The sequence below is a fragment of the Punica granatum genome, chromosome 5 (genome assembly GCF_007655135.1).
Source record: "Punica granatum isolate Tunisia-2019 chromosome 5, ASM765513v2, whole genome shotgun sequence".
NCBI lineage: Eukaryota > Viridiplantae > Streptophyta > Magnoliopsida > Myrtales > Lythraceae > Punica > Punica granatum.
Window position 1 is genome coordinate 10,811,319 of NC_045131.1, and position 21,316 is coordinate 10,832,634.

At 39.0% G+C, this 21,316-nt stretch overlaps 3 protein-coding genes and 1 long non-coding RNA gene across 4 annotated transcripts; 2 read left to right on the top strand and 2 right to left on the bottom strand.

The window, feature by feature from the left end:
- Positions 1-35: 35 nt before the first annotated feature.
- Positions 36-8,541, bottom strand: LOC116207494 (calmodulin-binding transcription activator 5-like). The gene is made up of 13 exons (XM_031540454.1): positions 8,077-8,541; positions 7,371-7,496; positions 6,424-6,539; positions 5,942-6,030; positions 5,763-5,808; positions 5,346-5,481; positions 4,922-5,023; positions 4,776-4,837; positions 4,116-4,454; positions 2,866-3,566; positions 1,942-2,491; positions 604-903; positions 36-513 (listed from the first exon to the last, which is right to left on the bottom strand). The coding sequence occupies exons 1-13, from the start codon at positions 8,138-8,140 to the stop codon at positions 466-468; spliced, it is 2,679 nt and encodes an 892-aa protein (XP_031396314.1). The 5' UTR covers positions 8,141-8,541; the 3' UTR covers positions 36-465.
- A 2,042-nt stretch (positions 8,542-10,583) lies between these two features.
- On the top strand, positions 10,584-13,202 carry LOC116209243 (chitinase-like protein 2). Its single transcript, XM_031542832.1, has 3 exons — positions 10,584-11,075; positions 11,822-11,981; positions 12,477-13,202. The coding sequence occupies exons 1-3, from the start codon at positions 10,682-10,684 to the stop codon at positions 12,892-12,894; spliced, it is 972 nt and encodes a 323-aa protein (XP_031398692.1). The 5' UTR covers positions 10,584-10,681; the 3' UTR covers positions 12,895-13,202.
- A 2,753-nt stretch (positions 13,203-15,955) lies between these two features.
- On the top strand, positions 15,956-17,342 carry LOC116209653 (uncharacterized oxidoreductase At4g09670-like). The gene is made up of 2 exons (XM_031543368.1): positions 15,956-16,472; positions 16,571-17,342. The coding sequence occupies exons 1-2, from the start codon at positions 16,005-16,007 to the stop codon at positions 17,237-17,239; spliced, it is 1,137 nt and encodes a 378-aa protein (XP_031399228.1). The 5' UTR covers positions 15,956-16,004; the 3' UTR covers positions 17,240-17,342.
- A 149-nt stretch (positions 17,343-17,491) lies between these two features.
- LOC116209654 lies at positions 17,492-18,297 on the bottom strand. The gene is made up of 2 exons (XR_004157294.1): positions 18,177-18,297; positions 17,492-18,021 (listed from the first exon to the last, which is right to left on the bottom strand). It is a non-coding gene; the product is annotated as an uncharacterized LOC116209654 (long non-coding RNA).
- Positions 18,298-21,316: the final 3,019 nt, after the last annotated feature.

Below are 21,316 nucleotides of genomic sequence, written 5' to 3' on the forward strand. Positions count from 1 at the left end.
CTCCGGTGGCTTCTATGTTATGAATGCCATAGAAGTACGGAAAAAACTTCTCTTCCCCCATTAAATGCTGCATTTTGCCGGGTTTAATGAAGCCAATCAACTAAAGGTTCATTTGGTAGGAAAGGCTTAAAAATCCCGTCGAAATCTGAGAAAATCTACACCTCTATGTCACATTTCCCGATAAATGTTTCACTATCACTATCATGAGTCACGACCCTTCAATTTCCTCTTAGAACTGCCTGTGAAAGAGCAAAACGTGAACGATCCAAAGTTGAATCTAGGCATTTACATCTTGTATGTACAGCCTACAGAACAAAAACTAGGACCTTCTTTTCGTTTTTTTTCTTTTTGTTTTTGGATAAGTATCTTCTTGCCATGTTCTTATCCTCCAATGCTCTAGTCCTATGGCAGTAATGCCTATGAAGGCCCAAACTGGAAGCACTGCCGGACGGAACCCGTATTGCTCTACCTCTCCATGTCGCAATGCCCATTGTGCTCCTTATCATACTCCAACTGCAAGAATGTAAAGGCCCATTGCTTATAAATAACATTAAACCGGAGAGAGGGTTCCAAAGAAAGATGACAGTAGCAACTCAAAACTACCTGAGCTTCATCATGTGTCAACTTCATCCTCCTATAATCTTCCTGTGCCTTCTTGGAACGGAACATTGCCTGAACCCGGACGACTGATCGCTCGAGACGATCTTCAGCTTGCTTTCTGCTTGTTCTGAAGAAATCCTCCTCTGTGTCACTGTCCTGCCTCCAATCTACGTTTTCTTTGACATGGAACCCACGGAAGCCTTTCCTCTTTAAACGCCAGCGTAGGATTGCTTTCTCAAGAATCCCGACAGACCACACAACTTTACGGTACTGCCTCCGAACTTGGAAGCCCCTGAAGGCAGCCTGCAGAAGTGGGTAGCAATCAGTTGTTTTCTCACAGAACAAATAGGTATTCTTGGAAATAGGAAGGCTGATATATCCGGCTTATAGAGGAAAAGAGCACCCCCCAACCCAACCAAAAAAAAAAATAAAAAAAATCCACCCTAATCAGACATCTACTCATTGTAGGCACACACATGCATTGAAAAAGGTGCTTGTAGTCTATCAGCTCAATGAGTTATTTTCTTGTTTATGGAGCAAGCCACCGAAGTTTGATATGAACACAAAAAAAGAAAACCAATAAGGGTGTGCAAGAACATGCCTAACACAAATCAACTATAATATATAATCAATCCTTCCATTTTTAACTGTAATCAAACATATACTTCAACTTTTGTACCCATTGCTTGTATATAAAAAAGTTGAGACATTTTCGTTCTTGTAAAGACTAGATTCGGTATTATTTGATGAATTTCTCATGGAGGAATAAGCCGCTCTAACTTTCTTTGATTTTGTCAAGAGCTTCACAAGGGACTTCTAGATGGATCATTTGGCATTTGATCTTAAATAGATCTTGTCCATGATATGTATGTTCATTGAGATAAGGATGTTTTAATATAGCCATTGAACCAGCTAAGAACTGACACCCTTAAACCTTCTAGGAATATCAGTCACTTAAATTGTTCTCAAATCACAGGTCCTGATTTTCACTAGTGGTAACACCCTCTTCATTCTTTTTTTTGTTTTTAATATATATAATATGTGTATATATATATATATATATATCTGCCTCTTTTTCCGGCCACTAAAAGTGGTCTGCACACAAGGAAGTCTTAAATCATATTTTGACATATACATGCATAAACTTTCGTAAAAATTGACAACATTTTCCTAGTGGCATGAAAAGGATATCTTATGTGCAATTTATGCAGAATTGGTACCAATAATCCTTGATGAAAATTTTAAATCATAGAACTAGGCTTTATTTCATTCTTCAATATTTAGACTAGATTCTTTAAATCATGAAGTAGCAAAGGGATCTAAGAAAGATGGAGGGTTTACTTGGATCTTGATCGCTTTGTTCCGCAAGTTAAGGAACTCTCTGCGCATTTTCCAAGTTCGGAACCGATACTGAATCTGAGCAGCTGCTGCCATTTTCTTCTTGCACTCAAAGTTTCGGAAGGCCTGCTGAATCTTCATTGCGGCTACAATATTCCTTGCTTCCTCCTCAGAATTAAAGCACATAACTTGGTTACTACGAATCTTAAATGAGTGCTCTCTGAACGCAGCCTGTATCCGGGCAGCTGCATCTGCAGCTGTTCGATAAGCTGCCAGAGAGTCCTTAAGGCACACATCCTCTTGGCTGAGGTTGCCTTCTGTATTTGAGGTATAATCAGAGGTTGTTTGGAGTGAACCACTGATGTTTCCTGCTAAACTCATGTCCTGAAAGTGGTGTACAAGGGACTTCTCAGCCAGGTAAGCAGATAAGCCTTCATAGCCCCTCTGAGACGCCAGGTCAGCGGCAGTGCATCCAGCAGGGTTGTTGGAGGTGGGGTCAGTGACCAGGTTAGCCTTTGCCCCAGCTGATAAGAGCTTTGCAACCATTTTCTCCCTGATCCATGGGATTTAAAGTATCAAACACGTAGAAAGAGAGAGAGAGGGAGCTCCTATCAAGTTTTTGGTGATGGAACTGGGAATCTAAAACAGATGTGGCTAGTTCTAAGGAAAGACAAGTAAATGGCAGGATATTTGAATTTTAGAGGGAAGACATATTAGCTAAAATTTGAAAAATGACATGTTTATGACTAGAATGAATACAGCTAAGAACCCAAGATACATTTCAAGATCAGACTATCCATGTGTTTAAGATTCAAAGTACTTTGATACAAAATTTAGCAATAAAGCATAAGAGAATAAAGACTTCTTTGAAAATTCTCATGAATAAAATCAAAGAATAATAATGCCATAACTGCAAACTTAAATTACCTTCCACAGTATGCTGCCCAATGGAGAGCCGTCCAACCAGACTTATCCCGGAAATCCAAGGAAAGACCAGACCATGAAAAGAGTTGAACAGCCCACGTGTATCCTAAGATAGCGCACAAATGGATGACACCTTGACCATGGAGATCATATTCAGTGGTTTTACAACCAGTGATTGTTCTTTCCAATATCCAGTCCTTGAGTCTGTTCTTCAACATAAGTTCAAATATCCCGTCTTTTGCTTGTACAGGTGAAAGTTTATTTTCTTCAACTAAACTCAGAAAATACGCCCAGTCCTTTAAAATACTTGCAGTGTGGAGAGAGAACTTCTTTGCATCCTCTCGAATGGTTGGTGTGATGTTACAGGCAGTGATATCTAGACATTTTGAAGTAGAGAAGAGCAGAAAGGCAAGTCTCATCTGAAGCTGGAGCTCTTCGCACTTTGGCTTTTCTTCAATTGAAGGTTCAACATCATGCACTAATGGAGGAGCTCGGTACTCAAAATTCACAAATTGACTGACCGGCTTATGACCATCAAAACTCATACAGAGATTTACTATTCCAGGGGAATGTGGAGGTACCAAACAGCGGTAGACCCCAACTTGGATGATTTCAACAGGAACACAATTATCGCCACAGATGCAGAAGAGATTGGCTTTTGGATGTTGTTGATGCCCCTCGATGAAGAAGCCAGTGATAATAATCTGGTAGGAAAATTAAATCATTGTCAAAAGTTTTAAGACATTTTAACCTATAATAAACTGTCAAGCGAAAAGAAACGAAACCCTTCAGCTAACGATGAGCAGCGATTAGTGAAAAGAATAAAGCAGCAGGAAAGATGAGCAAATTTAGACTATACACAGGGAGCTTAGGAAAAAAATTGTCTCGCTAATTCTGCTTAAGTTAATCCCCATTGATTACTAACTGCAGGCTATTCTAAAATCTTCTTGATGCAACTAAAAGTTCTGCAGGTAGTTCAGGAATTCTCTCTCTCTCTCTCTCTCTCCATACCTGTTGCAAGCAAGTCATAACTTGGGAACTTCTAAGCTATTCATTTTCGCATTTAGTTTCCAAATATAACTGCTCTCCCAGCTAGCTAAAACAAAAGACTGAGAATTTAAAGACATCTATTATTTAAAGCTATTCTCTTACCTGTCCATGTGTTTAAAACAGAGAGGAGGCCAAGAAAAATAAGAGATGGTTCCAATGCATAGCAAGGTTATTGAGATTAAAAGGTAACTCAAGTAACAAACCTTTGTTTTCTCAGTAGAAAAGGCCCATGCAGGAGCAATGTCTGTTATGGGGAATACGAGCTCAGGAACAGAAGAGGGTTGACTCCCCATCGCACAAGAAAGTGAAGGTTTGGTAACTGCACCATTTGCTGAGTCTGGAGAGTCAATCATGATGTAGTTCATCCACCTTCCAAAACTGTCATGCCTTTGCAGACCATCAGTTTGTAAGAAGTCCCCAAAATTGCCAGTGCCCAGATTACTAAAGTTGTTACTCAAATAATCTGAATTTACTTGTACTCCCATGGCAGTGATTGGTCCATCAACATTACCAAGAGAACATGCTCCATTTGGTGCGTTGTCCTATGAAAATTTAAAAAATGAACAAGTGACTGCAGAGCATCTGAGAGAACAAAGGATCCACATCTTCAAGTATAACATTTTCAGGACGGAACAAGTAGACATAACCATGCCTTATTGCAGATCCTCTGAGCATTATCCACAGAAAAGAGATACTCAGGAAACATATATGCATAAAACTAAAATGAGAAAAAAATCCTTCTACTCTGACTTCGTTTGATCAGAGAGTTCTGAAGTATATTAACAGGAGAAACCCAACCGCATGTGCCAATTATGAGATATATAAAGTAGAAACGGAAATTATTGTTATGTAACACAACTTACATTGCTGATTGAACGGGGCTCTGCAATATTCTGCTGCCCCAAGAAAGAGCCTCCCTCTGGCACTGATCAAAGTTAGAGTGTTACTCTATAGCAGAAACAGATATTATTGTTATGCAAATAAGGAGCGAATTAGTGGAATCAATTACCTTGTGCAGAAGGATCATCTGTCACAAGCTCATCCCATTCTAATGTATTTAGCTCATGAAGCCTCAATTCGTGGGCTTTGACAGTTATATTCTCATTAGGCTCTGTTGAATTTCCAGCAAGTGAAATGTGAGAAGAGTTGGCAAGAATCATATTTAGTTTTATGCTTAGCTTTGAGGCAGACCTGTCACTAGGATAAAACTCTTCATCCAGAAAAGAAAAAAACACTTGTATAATACTCATCCATGAATATAACTATAATACAAGGCACCTCTGCATATCTAATCATTTGCAGTTTAGAAGAAAGTATAATTCTTAATTTGCTCGAATTCAGTACATATTATTCCTCCACCAAATTAAATTGGAGGCACGGCATGCGTTAAAGTTCTACGTACTTTATAAGATTGAAACTTCAAGAAACATTACCTGTCAGTTCTCTCTCTTTGGCATGAAGTGCCTGATTAGTGCCAGAATCATGTTCCTCTGATGGAACCCAAGGAGCAGAAGGGTCGGAGATTGTGCTAGAATTTGAATTTCCTGGTGTGGCTGGAGAATTCTGAAACTGCATTACAAACTGATATGAGCTACACATCTCTTGTAGCATATGAAGAAAATGATGCAACAACCAAAAGATGCAGATGCCCTGCAGTTCGCCAGGTGTACAAAAAGATTTGCATTGTTTTCAAAATTCTGCTTTGTGATAGCTTAGTAGGCCTTGTTAGTGCCATATACAGACAGGGTCACCATATATACCAGAAAATAAAAGACCATTAACATTTACAAGTACGCCAGAAGCAAAATTCACCTATACTGCTAACAGTCAATGACCCATGAGAGACCAACCTCTTGGGTTTCGCGATAATGAACAAGGACTATGTGTTCCAATTTCCTGAAAAGTAAAGAAATGAAACTATAGATTAATCACCACATCCAGCAAATAAAATCATAGATCGACTTGTCAGGACCATCAATAAAAGAGACAGCAAATACTTTTAACCTATGAATCCAACGAAAGCACATACTTATCCAGCAGCCAGTAACACCTACGGACAAAGGTTGGGTTATCTTGGCCATGGGCATAGTAAACATGGATCCTCTCATCAGTGCCAACCTGTATAGAAAAAAAAATTTCACTAAGTTGTAAAATGTTATAATTTACTATGGATATCAAAAAGTAACATCAGGAGAAAAGACTGAGAGCTACAAAAACAATTCTCGAATCTTAACACAGATTCTAAAAGAGGCCATTTAAGAACTTATCCTAAAGAAGCATGCTTGTTTATAACTGTACTTTCACTTTCCAGTAACAGTTGGGACTTGATTCAAGGTAATATGAATAGTGCATCCTCTCCTACAAATCAAATTTGTCAAAGTACAAGGAGCAATCTGAATAATTCTGAAAATTGGAGAAAACACTGCAAACGTCCTTAGCTTTAGGAAGTACAGCAAGGTAAAAGTAAAACCAAGTATAATCATTCAAAAATTGTTGGAAAGAACCATTTACTTTTAGATGTTCATGAGCCTCTTTAACAGTCTTCCCATCCTTTTTCTTCTTCCAGCTATGACCATCTCTCCGGAAGTTCCTGAGCATTTTACGGTCAAATAATACAAGTGTTCCACCTGTTAAGTTCACAAAGAAGAAATTAGATAACAAAATATAAGTGATGCGTTTCTCTACCATATGCTTGATGTAAAGCAAAGTCAGTGGCGCCAATTCAATCATGTATATGAAGAAATCATTTTCCCTTCATTTTCTTCTGTCTATGGGGAAAATGAAAACCATCACCAGAAAAATTTGGAGCTATTTTCAATTTGATGCTAGAATTAAAATATTGAAAAGTATTGAAAGTTGATCCCAATCCAAGGTTCTATTTTCTCATTATTTATATTTAAGAAAATTGAAACTTCAACACTTTTGTAGCACATAGATTGTTAAGGTCCTTTAAAAGTTGTAACTTCTATAACACAGAAAAACCATATCGACAAAAAGCAGCAACTCAAAGTCCTCCAAAGTGCTTCAGGATTGGTAATGAACTATCAATGCCAAAAGTACAACTGGTAATGGACCTAATTCTACCAGCCACAAGTACCTTTTCTCAAAAATTCACATTTAACCTGCCAGAAAAGAGGGGAAAACCACAGAGTTCTAGCATATTATACAGGGAAAACCTTAGGTAGGAAAACACTATCTAAACCCTACAAATCCAGAAACTCTATTTCCTTAGAGCAAATAAGATAAAATATCAAGAATTATAATGTCGTGCCAATAAACTGGCAAGTTTAAGAGATTGAAACTGTAGAAGAAATCTTCACTGAAGTCGGGGTCAGAATAAAAAGAAGAAACACAAACTCCACATCTAGACATCAGCTGAAAGTTCAAAGTAAAGTCAGCCTAGAGAAGTAAATAATCCATTAAAGTTAACCCCGAAAGAATAGAGAGCATGAAATTACTTGGGGGAATGGTTACTGGCTTGACATTGACTGTGAAATTCTTGTAATTACAGAGTATTGCATGAATCTCATTGGGGCGAAGCCATCTCGTTTTGGCTTCTTCCATGATGTTGGCAACATCCAAATCTGCCAATGGCACAAAAAAAAAAAAAGGGAAAGCACATAAGCATGGCAAAGAGAACCACAGTCCACTAACTTAACAATAATTACTCCTAACTCAATGCATATGATGCAGCAGACAAGGACTAGATCAACTTCTCACTCCTTATATATGAAAAGAATCTCATTTTCTTGTAGCAGGCATGTTTTCACTCTACTACACCATGTGAAATAAACTACTTCATAGTTCCGCATATCAAATTTATTCATGTCCCAGCCTATATTCTATTGTCTATCCTGCAGTTACACCTTGTTCAGCCATCAAATCGAGCACGAGTTGCAGTATATTGTCACGAGAAGCTAGTCATGGACGCCCACAGCCAAAATACGAATTCGGGATCGTTTTCAGTTTGTGTAGAGATATATTTACAAATAACCCTGTCAAATTAAGGAGACATGCATACATATATTCACATCGAAGATCATTCTATCAACTTCAGAGGCAATTCAAGAAAGTACATTTTGCATCTCAATCACCCAAAATCGAACAAACACGACCAGGGTGACACGAGACAGACCCGGATAAACAGGTTGGAAATGCCAATACCTTGCAAAGTATGGAACCCATGAATCTCAGAGCCAACGAGCTGCCCCGGAGCGCCACCCTCCATCGCCAAAACCCTCCAAGAAAAACCCTAAGGACCGGTTTCAGGAGCTCGAAGCTCGATTTCCTCCCATACAAGCTGGTGATCACCGGACTAATCAAGCTTGGATTTTTCAGACGATTATCGTGTTACGATCAAGGATTGATTATTCATCGCCAAATTTGCAGGCCGATTACAGATGAAGAAGATGACTCGGAATCCAATTGGCTCCGCTTCTAACAATGGATTCAGACAACGTCAAATATAAAAGAGAGAGTGTCGCGCCGTGTCGTGTCCGAGGTACGTTCGTTAGCAATCGAAGACAGACAATGTGGAAATTAGGTTGCGTCGTGCGACGGGGCTGCCATTTTCTGCGTATGGGTGTACGGAATGATCAGGAGTTCGTACAATGACCTCCAATTAGGACTCGCTGTTGGGGTGAGCATTCCGACGTGGCGAAATCCGATAGGATGAAGGGGGCGGCTACGTGATGAGTGGGGTGGGGATTGGAAGGGCTCTCTCTAAAAGAAATTTCAAACATTAATAAATAAGAACAATGCTTTCTTTTGGTTCACTGAATCCATTCCCAAATACAAAATATATAATAATTTTACATTTTGTACAAAAAAAATTAAATGTTTTATATTTGAACAGCCAACTGAATATTTCCCGGTTCCAAGAATTTTCCCATTAAATAATACTTTATCGGGAAGTTTTTGATCTGCTATGAGCCTATGGCGGGATAAAGAAAATAATTTATAAAATTCCCTTATGGGGGAAAGATAATTCCCATGATGATTTTGTTTTTAAGAGCCAACCCGAGTTGGATGCTTGCACCGTTTGGTTTGGTTTGGTTTGAGAGTTTAATTTTAGAATCAAGATTTTGATTTTAACTCTACCCATTACATAATAAAAACACACGTTTTCCAAGTCAAATTTATAATACTATCTCATTTGTCCTTTTTCACAATCAAAATCAAAATCGAAATCGAAGTTACTTTAACTCAGAAATCAAACGCACTCTAAAAGATTTGCTAGATATTTACCAATTTTCCTCTCTTTCGATGGTAAAATAATTATGCTAGATCAAGCGCTTTGTGTGTTTGTGCTTGTTGTTGAGCTAGTGGATTATTAAATAATGAGAATATTATCGAATTGATGATTTATATGATCGACTAGTATAGAGAACGAGTAATTCCAAGCTTACGAGAATTCAAACATTATGTAACGAGAACGGTAAAATCGTTACTACTATTACCCAGTATTACATTCATTAAAAAAAATATGGAGTACAAGTATCAAAGTAAGAGATTGTGGAAATGTGGACCTTCACTATCACCTTGCATATGATATCTTATCAATACAATGTCTTTTTCTAAGTCCGTGGCCATTTTTATATCGGAAAATCCTATCAATTTTGACAATCTAATTTGAGTTTGGTCGGTTTACTAAAAAGTAAAACTCTCTTAATTGTAATTTTATTTATTCACAAGACTCGAATTTAAAGTCTCGCTTAAGAAAAATAGACGCTAAAGTACCTAAATCAGGATACGATCATTTGAATATCATCACTTTTAATAGGCCAATAGGGAGCATTTGGTGGGGTGATCCCTCAATTCTCCCCAGAATAGTGCTGTCTTGGCAGAAACATTTTCCCAAAATCAAAAGTAATTTCTTTTTAAAACTTTTAATATTTCTAAAACAAAATATATAAATTATAAATTATAATACTAATAACAATAACAATAATACTAACGATAATACTAATAATAAATAATTTAATAAAAGGAGAAGGACCAGTTGTGCTCGTCCCAGTCTAAGCGTAGCCATAGGGTATTCCGGTACTCAGGCCGGCCTGAAGTTCGACCTCTTCAGTAAGTAGCTGGCAACAAGTAGGCATGAGCATCGATGTTTCAAAGAAATCAATCTAAACAGTACGATGCAACAATTTCGTCCGTATTACAATGCGATGTGGAATGGCCCATCTGATCTGAACGGGTTGTTCGCGTCATGTTGTTCAATAGTAGATAACACATGTAAACGGTGAGACAATTCCACATCATCCATTCAACAATTTTAACATTTTCACGACCCTTAATAACTAGCCCGTCATTCACGATTAGTCGTGCTTCCGCACGACACGATTACCTTAAGCCCAAGCATGCCGGTTTTGCGTCGATCTAGGCCGGGCCGAAAATTACTATATTTGAAGGGACTATTTGGGCCAAAGTAGTGAAGTCAAAGTTCGGGCCTTCAGCTTCTTCTTGGGCCTGAACTTGTACGGAATCGCCCGGCTCTGCAACTGCTCGTTGCCGCCATTGATGCAGTCTTCTTCAGCTTGAGAGCTTTTCAATGGCGAACTCCCGATGCCTTCACCCCAACTTTGCTTCCACTCAAAGCATGGCGGAACACGAAAAGGAAGCCGAACCTACTGATCATAATCACCCACCAACCTCCCCTTTCATCAGTTACCCCCTCCCTTTCTATCTCCGTCGTCCCCCACATTTTTATATAACTCACTCCCTCTTCTCCTTCCACCCTTGTGATCGCGCGAGTTTCGGTTGAAATATGGAGTCCAGACGGTGCGTTATGGTGCTGGCAGTTGCTGCGCTGATGGCCTCGGCCGCGCTCCTCGTCGCCGGGGACGACATGGAGGTGAAGCCGACGGTGGTGAAGGTGGTGAAGGGGAAGAAGCTGTGCGCGAAGGGGTGGGAGTGTAAAGGCCCATCGGTGTTCTGCTGTAACCACACCATCTCCGACTACTTCCAGTCGTACCAGTTCGAGAACCTGTTCTCAAAGCGGAACGCGCCGGTGGCCCATGCGGTGGGGTTCTGGGACTACCACTCGTTCATCACTGCCGCTGCGGAGTACCAGCCCCTCGGGTTCGGGACCACTGGAGGGAAGCTCACGGGGATGAAGGAGGTCGCCGCCTTCCTCGGTCATGTCGGCAGCAAGACTTCCTGTGAGTCCTTCACTACCTTTGATCTGGCCGGTTAACATTATTCGTTTTGCCGGTTAGGGAATGTTTTACTCAACTCTTGCTCTCTGTTTCGATTAGTTTCGAGTTTAGTGGACCGAACGGGGGACAAGTTGATGAGGTTCAATGGGCTAAAACAATGAATTTCGTCTATACATTAAGAGATTGCATAGTAATTTCTCAGAGATGACAAGGTTTATTATCGAAGTGAAACTATCGGTCAGCGAGCTTCTTTTAGCCGTGGGATAGGGAAAGAATGACAATATCATGTATTTTTCGGGGATTGCTGCCATATAGATTTTGCAAGGGCAATGACATGATAATGCTTCCATCCATGGCTCTGCGCTTTTCTGCTAACTGGATATCGAGCTATAAAAAGATGCTTTTTGGTCGTGATCATTTGCAGCATTACCATTTGAATCACCTATTTAATGAACTCGAGGGTAGATTCTTCGTACTTATAAAAAAAAAAAAGGTAGATTCTTCGTTGGGCTTTTATACGTAAGAGCTTTAACGTAAATGGCAAAATTACTTGAACCGTCTTCTGTTTTTCAATTCGCTATTCCATTCTTGTGTTTTTACTACGCTAAAGTTTACTTGCACTTAGTAATTCTCAGGGACACAAGATTGTTTTGAGATTTGCAAGTACAGGAGAATGGATCTGTCAATAAGTTCAATCATATCTATCGAGTTGATATTATATGTATGAGATGTTTTTACGACAATTGTAGGTGGATATGGGGTGGCCACTGGAGGGCCATTGGCATGGGGACTCTGCTACAAGAAGGAAATGAGTCCGAGCCAGTACTACTGTGATGACTACTTTAAGTTCACCTATCCCTGCGCGCCTGGAGCTGCATACTATGGTCGAGGTGCTCTGCCTCTTTACTGGTAATGATTTCCAGCTAACCGAGAATTCTTCTATTCATTCAGTTCGAGATCATCCGTAATTATTACGTTTATACAATTCTATAGGAAACGCAGCAAAGAGAAGTCTCTTTTAGGACTTGCAATTTTTTATTTTTATTTTTTGCTATTAAGCTATAAAAAATGAAAAAAAAAAATCACAGGACTAGGTAAATTAATTCATCTATTCCTAGACATTCTTTCAGCATAAACTAAATAAAATTGCTGATTAAGAAGTTAGAAAAAACTTTTCTTGTGATGTTGATGTTCAATTCTTGGCCAATTGAAGTTCAAAGTTAGGGGGATTTTACCAGAAATACGGCAATTAGCCACGTATATATGTCCTTCCCATTTCTATTACCCGCATTGTTATTGATATGCTAGCAATAATTTATAATAGATCAGTCTGTAGAAGCTATCCACTTGTTGATTTGCAATCGAAAGCAATCTTGTTTCTACGATCTCTTGATTTACTGTAAGGAACTACAACTATGGAGAAGCTGGAGAAGCCTTGAAGGTGGACCTGTTGAACCACCCTGAGTACATCGAACAGAATGCCACCTTGGCCTTTCAGGCTGCAATTTGGCGGTGGATGACTCCAATGAAGAAGCACCAGCCTTCAGCTCACGATGTCTTCGTTGACAGCTGGAAGCCCACCAAGAACGATACCTTGGCCAAGCGGGTCCCCGGGTTTGGAGCCACCATGAATGTTCTTAATGGAGAAGACATGTGCGGGAAGGGTGACGATGAGCGCATGAACAACATGGTCTCCCACTACTTGTACTACCTTGACCTTATGGGCGTTGGACGAGAGGATGCTGGGCCCCATGAAGTGCTCAGCTGTGCGGAGCAGGTTCCTTTCAACAAAGCCTCACCCTCTGCCTCTTCTTCTTCTTGAGCTTCGTTCTGGTGGATACATGCATATAGCCTTTCTCTCTGGTTCAAATGATATGAAATTGATAATTGTATAAAGACAGATTGGCGAAAAGATTGTCCTTGTGTGTAAGTTTGGGCGTGGAGTACTGCGGAAAGGAGACAATAGTACACCATTGAGATACTGCTGCCATTTTGTATTGTATAGATTCGGAGACGTATAATGTGTTGAACTGCTTTTGTTTGGTGGAAAAACCATCATGATATTGTTTGGAAATATATCATTTTTCTGCTGCAATGGGCTCGAAATGGACGCTTTATAGACATTCTACATGGACAGTGTTTCATAAATTATGGTTCCTTCGGGTCTTTAGGATGATTTCGGTACGTGGGAAGTTGATAGCTTCTCTGTGAATTTCACTTTACTATGAGATGGCAGGTGATTTGTGAACCATGTTCTCTCTTCCAGCAATTGTCAGGGTTACTAATTTGATGGCATGTATCAGAAATTCCATGAATGCAGTTAATCATTTATCAGTCTTGGGAAAATCCATTTCTCCGACTACTGCCATACTTACATGGACATGAAGGGTTACTTCGGACTAACTTCCCCATTATCTTTCAAGTTAAATAACACATATTTTCAAAAGCTGGCTCCTATATGTCTGCAGAAATTGGCCTGTGGTATAAGTTTCGAGTTACCAGTCGCAATTGGCTAATATTATCCCCAATCTAATCGAGAGCTGCGGCATAGAAGTTCGTCCAAAGCTGTAAAGTTCCAACCTTGCAGAAAAATATAAGAAAAGAGAGGGAGGGAGAGGTGGAGAGGTAAGGGAGACATTCATACGTTCATCTTCCATCATTTTACATTTGTTGTATCGGGCTGCCTCTTATTCCATCTGACAGGAGCCCCTGATAATTCCTCGACTTACGCTACTGATTCTGATTTGCACATGATATGATATTATGAAGTTTCTTAGAGCAAAAGCTTTCTTTTTACCGAAGACAGCGTATCGGTTTAGGAGGATAGAGAATTGACAATTCCCCGGCGGAGAAAAGGAGATTGGACCTGTTTAAAGCGATGCATAACTGCATGATGGTGATTGAACAAGTTAAGACCTTCTCATCTCTTGCCACACGGAAGGGTTACTCGCTATAGGTATGGTGCTCATCTGTATCATGCTCGAGTTTCTATCACTGTAACAGTGGGGAGATGGATCGGATAGACAGGTGGGATATGCTGATTAAGTTTCCTTTGGATGATGCACACGAGAAATCAATTAAATTAGTTAACTAGACTACCGATCGATATTTCTTGGCCAAAGCAACCTCTGCCAACATTGAGTCCACCACAGGTTGGGCCTGTCATTGCAGTGGTGGCTAGCTCGCCCAGTCGACAATATTTACTGTTTTCACAAAATTGGAAACTGGTTAGTCGAGTTCCTCTTGACTTCGAAGTCCAGTCCAGTGCCGGCAACCACGTGCAGTGGTAGACCATTGAATGTTGATTCTCCTCATCAATTCAGTCCAAACGGTTCGAGCATGGCCATCTGCTCAACAAGAAGGATATGCAAAGACGATCTTGAAAGAGAGAGCGTTATGCCAATTAGATCCATCAGATGGAACAGAATGTTATAATGAAGATTTGATTGAGGACATGGTGTATCCATATATACATTATATGTCCGTATTCATGCATGTATATGCAGCCATACCAGAAAAAGTAGAGTAGGCTGATATTCCTTGCTAGACTATGAGTAAACGATCAATTTCTTCCATGACTTATACAAGTTGTATCAATTGGGTCCCTGAGAAAAATGTTCATCAATTCGATCCTTGGTCACATCAATTTCGTACCTGGTAACATCAATTTCGTCACTGATCACATCAATTTAGTCTGTGATCGCATCATTTTGGTCTTTGATTATATCAATTTAGTCCCTCCACTTGGTCACATCAGTTACATCATTTTTGTCATTATCAACATCAATTCTTGACATAAAAAAAGTCCCTTTGGTTTTGCCCTCTTTTTTACTAGTCTTGTCTCCGAGCTGATTTTGGAGCATTCTTTCTCATTGCTCGGATCTCCGATTCTCATGTTCTCGGTGAGTATAGAAAGTTTATACATGGTATTAATCTTAGGATCAAATATCAAGCCAAAAAGCAAATAAACATGTTAGAAAAATGTGGTTGAAATTTGATTTTCACTCACAATGCAGAAACTTTAGAGAGCAACAGTGTAACGAAATTACGAACCTTTAAGTGTAGTAGCTTCCTTATGATATGAGGAATCTGTCTATATAAATTTTTTGGACCAATATTGACTCTATAAGAATTTGCTCCCGTGTTTTAGAGAGAGAAATTTTTATGGGTCATTAATGACAAATTCTTATAGAGTCAATATTGGTCCCAGAACTTTTATAGACAGATTCCTCATATCGTAAGGAAACTACAGTACTTGACGGCTCGTAATTTCGTTGTGTGGTTTGAGAATTATATCGCTCTCTAAAATTTCTATATTGTGAGTGAAAATTGAATTTCAACCATATTTTCTAACTTGTTTATTTGTTTTTTGGCTCGAAACTTGATCTTAAATAGTAGTGTTATGTATAAGTTTTCTATAGCCACTGAGAACACGAGATTCGAAAGTCCGAGCAATGAGAATGAATGCTCCAAAATTAGGTCGGAGACAGTAGTAAAAAAGAAGAAAAGATTAGATTGATTTTCTTTTACGTAAAGATTGATGTTGACAAAGACCAAAATGATGTGACCAAGAAATGACTGAATTGATGTGACTAAGTGGATTGACTAAATTAATGTGATCAGAAATCAAATTGATGTGCCCAAGGATTAAACTGATATAACTAAGTATTAAATTGATGTGACTAAGGATTAAATTGATGTGATCAGAGATAAAATTAAGTAATCTGAGACCGAATTGATGTAATTTTTTTTGAAGGGACTGGATTGATACAATTTATGTAAGTGAGGGACGAAATTGTCAGTTAACTCGCTGGACTGTATAGGCCCAAATAGGCCCACGTGTCTCCTAGCTCATCCTCAACTCGAAGAGCAAAACTAAAGGGCTATCACACATCAAGCTGATGGACCAAGGAATGGTCCTGGAACGTGGTGATGGCTGATGAGGATGAGAGGGTTCGAATTGGGATTGTCGGGTGCGCGGAAATCGCCCGGAAGTTGTGCAGGGCCATTTCTCTGAGCCCCAGCGCCACCCTCTGGGCAATAGGCAGCCGCTCCATCGACAAGGCCAGATCATTCGCCCACCAGAATGGACTCAGCAGCAGTGTCAGGTTGTATGGCAGCTACATGGAAGTGGTTGAGGACCCGGATGTCGACGCCGTGTACCTGCCCCTGCCCACCAGCCTCCACGTGCAGTGGGCGGTCCTGGCCGCTCGACACAAGAAGCACGTCCTCCTTGAGAAGCCAGCCGCCCTCGACCTCCCACAGCTCGACCAGATACTGGAAGCTTGCTCATCCAACCGCGTCCAGTTCATGGACGGCGCCATGTGGTTGCACCATCCGAGGACATCCAGGATGAGGGAGCTCATGACTGATCCTCAGCTCTTTGGCCACCTTAACTCCGTAAGGACTTTGTATGGTCTCTCTGTTACAACCTCTGCTTATTTCCGGACTCGACGATTTTAACAAGAAGTGCTTTTGCCTTGCTTGCAAGTGAAAAGGTCCATAGGAACTCGACATTCTGCGCGACCCCGGAATTTCTAGACGGAAACATTAGGGTGAAGCCGGACCTGGACGGTCTCGGTGCGCTGGGCGACTTGGGATGGTACAGCGTTGGATCCATTTTGTGGGCGGCTGGCTATCGGCTCCCAACTTCAGTGGTGGCTCTGCCCCAAGTAACCTGCAACTCTGCTGGAGTCATCTTGGCCTGCTCAGCCTCCTTGATCTGGGACTGGCGCCGGGTTCCAAACCCAGACCTGGACAGCCCGCGGCACCCGCATCCTCCTTACCAGACGGTTGCCACCTTCCACTGCTCCTTCCTGGCTAACCTGTCTATGGACCTAGCAATCATCGGCTCCAATGGATCCATCCACGTCATGGACTTGACAATCCCTATTGAAGAGCAATCTGCTTCGTTCGACTTCACTCCCGCCACGAAATTCGTGGAACTCCACATTGGCTGGAGCACTAAACCAGAGAGAATCCAGGTTTCATCTGAGCTTCCCCAAGAGGCCTTGATGGTTGAAGAGTTTGCAAGTCTCGTTCGGGGTATCAAAAGGTCAGGGTGCCAACCAGATAGCAAGTGGCCCGAGATCAGCAGGAAAACCCAGTTAGTCCTAGACGCCGTAAAGAAATCAATCGACCTTGGTTACGCTCCTGTACACTTGTAATGGAAGAAGATGTAATTCCACTATATACGTATTTCACTTATACCACAACTGACTTGTACTGCGACTGCATGTCAGTCTAAAAAATAACTGCTTTGCCCAAGTACTTGCAAGTAAAAAAGGTCCACGGCATCTCGAACAGCCGCTCAATTGATATATATCGGTGTGTATCGATGTCCAATTATCTGACAACAATAACCAAATCATGGCGGAAAAGTTTGGTCAAAAGCTGTAAGGTTCCAACATTATAGACAGTTCAGAAGGAAAACATATACGAAGATTTCATATATTCATCTGATATCATTTTACATCAGCACAACAACTACTTATATGCTTCGTAACATATTATCTCATAACCTTGATGAGTTCTTTGTGATAACCGCAGGCCCCTAAAATACTGTCAATAAGGTTGTGACGAACTCCAATGTTTATACATATGTTATGTTGGAACTGTCCAATTCCATTAGACAGGAAGCTCTGCTATCCCCTCTCACTTATTCTGAAGCTTCTGTTTTATTGCTTATCACGGGACAGACATCAGAAATCTCATGAAATTCTGGAGCCGTATGATATCGTGAAGTTTCTAAGCAGTGGATCAGTTATGAAGGATAGATAGTTAACATTTGCTGAGCTGAGATATTGAACCAGTTCAAAGGCGACGTGAAGGATCACAGCAAGATAAGGATTGAACAAGCAGAGGCATTCTCGTTTCCCACCCCGCGAAAAGGCTTACTCACTATACGCATGGTTGATCTCTCGTCTTTAATATGCTGAAGTGTCTGTACCTGTAACAGTAGCAGATAGATCAGATAGACAGATAGGATATACGGATAAGTTTTCCTATAGATAATGCTCCTGAGAAATTGATTAATGAATTAGACTGCTGGTGAGAATTTGATGCCACTAGATCGAGTCCATTGCCGTAAGGGGGACCGATCACCTCGGTGGTGTCTTGTTTCCCTGCTAGGCACCATCCATTATAATAGTTCGTCTAACTTCATCTCCCTGTTATGTAAAATTCGTGAAAAATTGTCACCAACTCATCGAAGTTTATGTTAATTTTAGAGTCCTGCCCAGTCCTGGCATAACTGAATGCCGTCCTTTGACTGCAGACGTATTGATTTCAACTTCCTAGTCATCGAACGAAATCGTATGATCTGGTTGAGGATAAGGAAAAAGAGGAAGTTACATCAAGTTTACTTGGCAGCTCCATCTTTCTGTGCTCCCTTCAATCACGTTTTAGGATAAGAATGTTATATCCATTTCACATCCTCTTCATCCATCTCTGGCAACTCGGAAGCATACAACATTCTATGTTTTTGCATTTATATATGTGCCCATACGCGTATTAATAGTATGTATATATTTAAACAGTCACGAAGATCCTCGATTCGTTTCCGATGTGAGATTGAGCCTCGTACGGCCTTACTTACCGTGAAACTGATAAAACGGGGATATACAACTTCAAGACTTGAACTTCAGTGATAATACTTGAAATTTTAAATGGTCGCCTCCCATAATAGTAAAATGGTTAGCTTGGTCACTGCTTATTGTTTAACAATGTTAGGAGCGGATGAGAGGCCTCTGTTCGTGCAACCATTAACTTCTACAAAAGTAGACTTCAAAAGGACAATTACTTAGAGGAAATTTCAAATGATCATTCTCATAATGATATGGTAAAGAAATTAATGAAATTCTTTTTTGCATGGGGAGTCTTATCTATCAATTTGCTGCAGTCCTCTTAGTATTTCGGACGTAACTTGATGAGATAGGACCAATTAGATACACATACTAAAAAATTATTGGGTTTGACCTCTTTTCAACATCCGATGGAAAGATGCTTCCCATTCTAATCTAAAATTAGTTGAAAACTCACGAGTTGTGCGGGCAGAAAGTAATGGCTTGTTTGGTTTGCCAATTACATTTTAAAATTACAACTTTAACCTAATTTTATCAACAACAAAACAAAATAACTTATACAAAGTCAAATGGTGAGTTCCATTTATACCACTATTTTTCCAAATCAAAATCTGATTTTAAAATTCTCCTATCAAACCAAACGCAACATAAATAATTTTTAGTTGCAACTAATTTACTCAAATATTTATGAATATTGCAACAAATCATTCATATAAGAACATATAAATTATTCTGATAAAATAATTAACTGCATCCGAGAACGTATGGAATAAACATTTATGAGTAAAGTAGGATAATCTCTAATGATTATAAAAAACAGATCGAACTAAAATACAAAAAAAAGAGGAAAATTACTAGATATACGAGTGAGAAAGGAAGGTTTACTAACAGTAGCAGATAGATAGATAGAAAAATATGATAATTTTATAGATAATTCTGAGAATTGATTAATGAATTATATTCTAATTGATGCACTAGATAGTCCATTGCCGTAAATATCACCTAAAAGTAGTGTCTTTTTCTTAGCAATATTATAATAGTTCGAACTTCATCTCTGTTATGTAAAATTCGTGAAAAATTGTCACCAACTCATCGAAGTTTTGAAAATTAGAGTCCTGCCCATTTCTGGCTAACTGAATCGTCTTTGACTGCAGACGTATGATTTCAACTTCTATCATCGAACGAAATCGTATGATCTGTTGAGATAAGAAAAAGAGGAAGTTACATCAGTTTACTTGCAGTATATTCATATTTCTGTGCTCTTAATCACTTTTAGATAAAACTATATCCATTTCACATCCTCTTCATCACCTCTACACACATAAATTCTATGTTTTCATTATATTACCATATATTATTATGTATATATAAACAGTACTATTCTTTAATGTAAGATTGACCTCGTACCTTACTTACCTGAAATGATAAAACATTGATATACAACTTCACTTAATTTCATCTAATAATAAAATTTTAAATGGTGACTCCAAATGTAAAATGTTAGCTGTCACTGCTTATTTTTTCAATTAGAGGGATAATTTCCCTTGTTTACCATTAATTTAAAAGTTAGACTTCAAAAGGAAATTACTTAGAGAAATCAAATGATCATTCTCATAATGATATGGTAGAATTAATGAAATTCTTTTTTGCATGGGGAGCTTATCTATATTTGCTGCATCCTCTTAGTATCGGCGTAACAGAATGGGCCCATTAGATCACGTACTAAAAAATTATTGGGCATTGACCTCTCAGCATCCGAGGAAAGATGCTTCCCATCTAATCTAAAATTAGTTGAAACTACGCGTTGTGCATTGGCAAAAGTAATGTCTTTTGGTTTGCCAATTACATTTTAAAATTAAACTTTAACCTAATTTATACAAAACAAAATAACTATACAAGTCAATGAGTTCCATTTATACCCTATTTTTTGAAATCAAAATCTTTTAAAATTTCCTATGAAACAAACGCATAATAATTTTATGCCATGGATTTACTCGGGATATTTATGAATATGTCAAATCATTCTTGAACTATAAATTTTCAATAAAATGGATTAGATCGATAACTTGAATGCAACATTTATGAGCAAAGTAGGATGTCTTATGATTATAAAAGATCGACTAAAATCAAAAAAGAGGAAAAATTGCATAATAAGAGAGAAGCCCAAAGGAAAATCCATCCCTCAGTCCAAATGATGAAAATATTGATTTCTTGATGATTAACCGGACTTAACAAGAAATACCAATTAGATATGATATTTTATTTATTTAAATATTGAAAATACGTTTTCAAAAAAAAAAAAAAACATGTAATTAAAAAAAAAATCCAAAAAAAAAAAACCAAGAAAATTTAGTTACCCTATCCATATTTTTTTTTTAGAAGGAAAACAAGGGGAAAAAAAAGGTATAAGGCATGCTAAAAAAAAAAATTTGTAACTTTGTATCAAATGAATTTTTATTGTTTAATAAAGTAAAAATTTATGAAGGGTAATTATATTTATAATCTCTAATAGGCGAGACAAAAACTATATCTTACATTGCATATGCTCACCTCAAACCGAATTTGAAGTAGACCGATATAGACAAACTAGCATTCAAATAAACTGATACTACTATTATGTTGTTTTTTTTTATAGAGATAAAAAAATAATGACGTGACTTC

Coding starts and splice junctions, on each gene's coding strand:
- LOC116207494 (XM_031540454.1), bottom strand. CDS start 8,140: ATGGAGGGTGGCGCTCCGGGGCAGCTCGTTGGCTCTGAGATTCATGGG. Junction 4,838..4,921: donor AGATGATCCTTCTGCACAAG/GTAATTGATTCC, acceptor AACTTTGATCAG/TGCCAGAGGGAGGCTCTTTC. Junction 3,567..4,115: donor TTTCTACTGAGAAAACAAAG/GTTTGTTACTTG, acceptor TTTTCCTACCAG/ATTATTATCACTGGCTTCTT.
- LOC116209243 (XM_031542832.1), top strand. CDS start 10,682: ATGGAGTCCAGACGGTGCGTTATGGTGCTGGCAGTTGCTGCGCTGATG. Junction 11,076..11,821: donor TGTCGGCAGCAAGACTTCCT/GTGAGTCCTTCA, acceptor CGACAATTGTAG/GTGGATATGGGGTGGCCACT. Junction 11,982..12,476: donor GGTGCTCTGCCTCTTTACTG/GTAATGATTTCC, acceptor ATTTACTGTAAG/GAACTACAACTATGGAGAAG.
- LOC116209653 (XM_031543368.1), top strand. CDS start 16,005: ATGGCTGATGAGGATGAGAGGGTTCGAATTGGGATTGTCGGGTGCGCG. Junction 16,473..16,570: donor TCTTTGGCCACCTTAACTCC/GTAAGGACTTTG, acceptor GCAAGTGAAAAG/GTCCATAGGAACTCGACATT.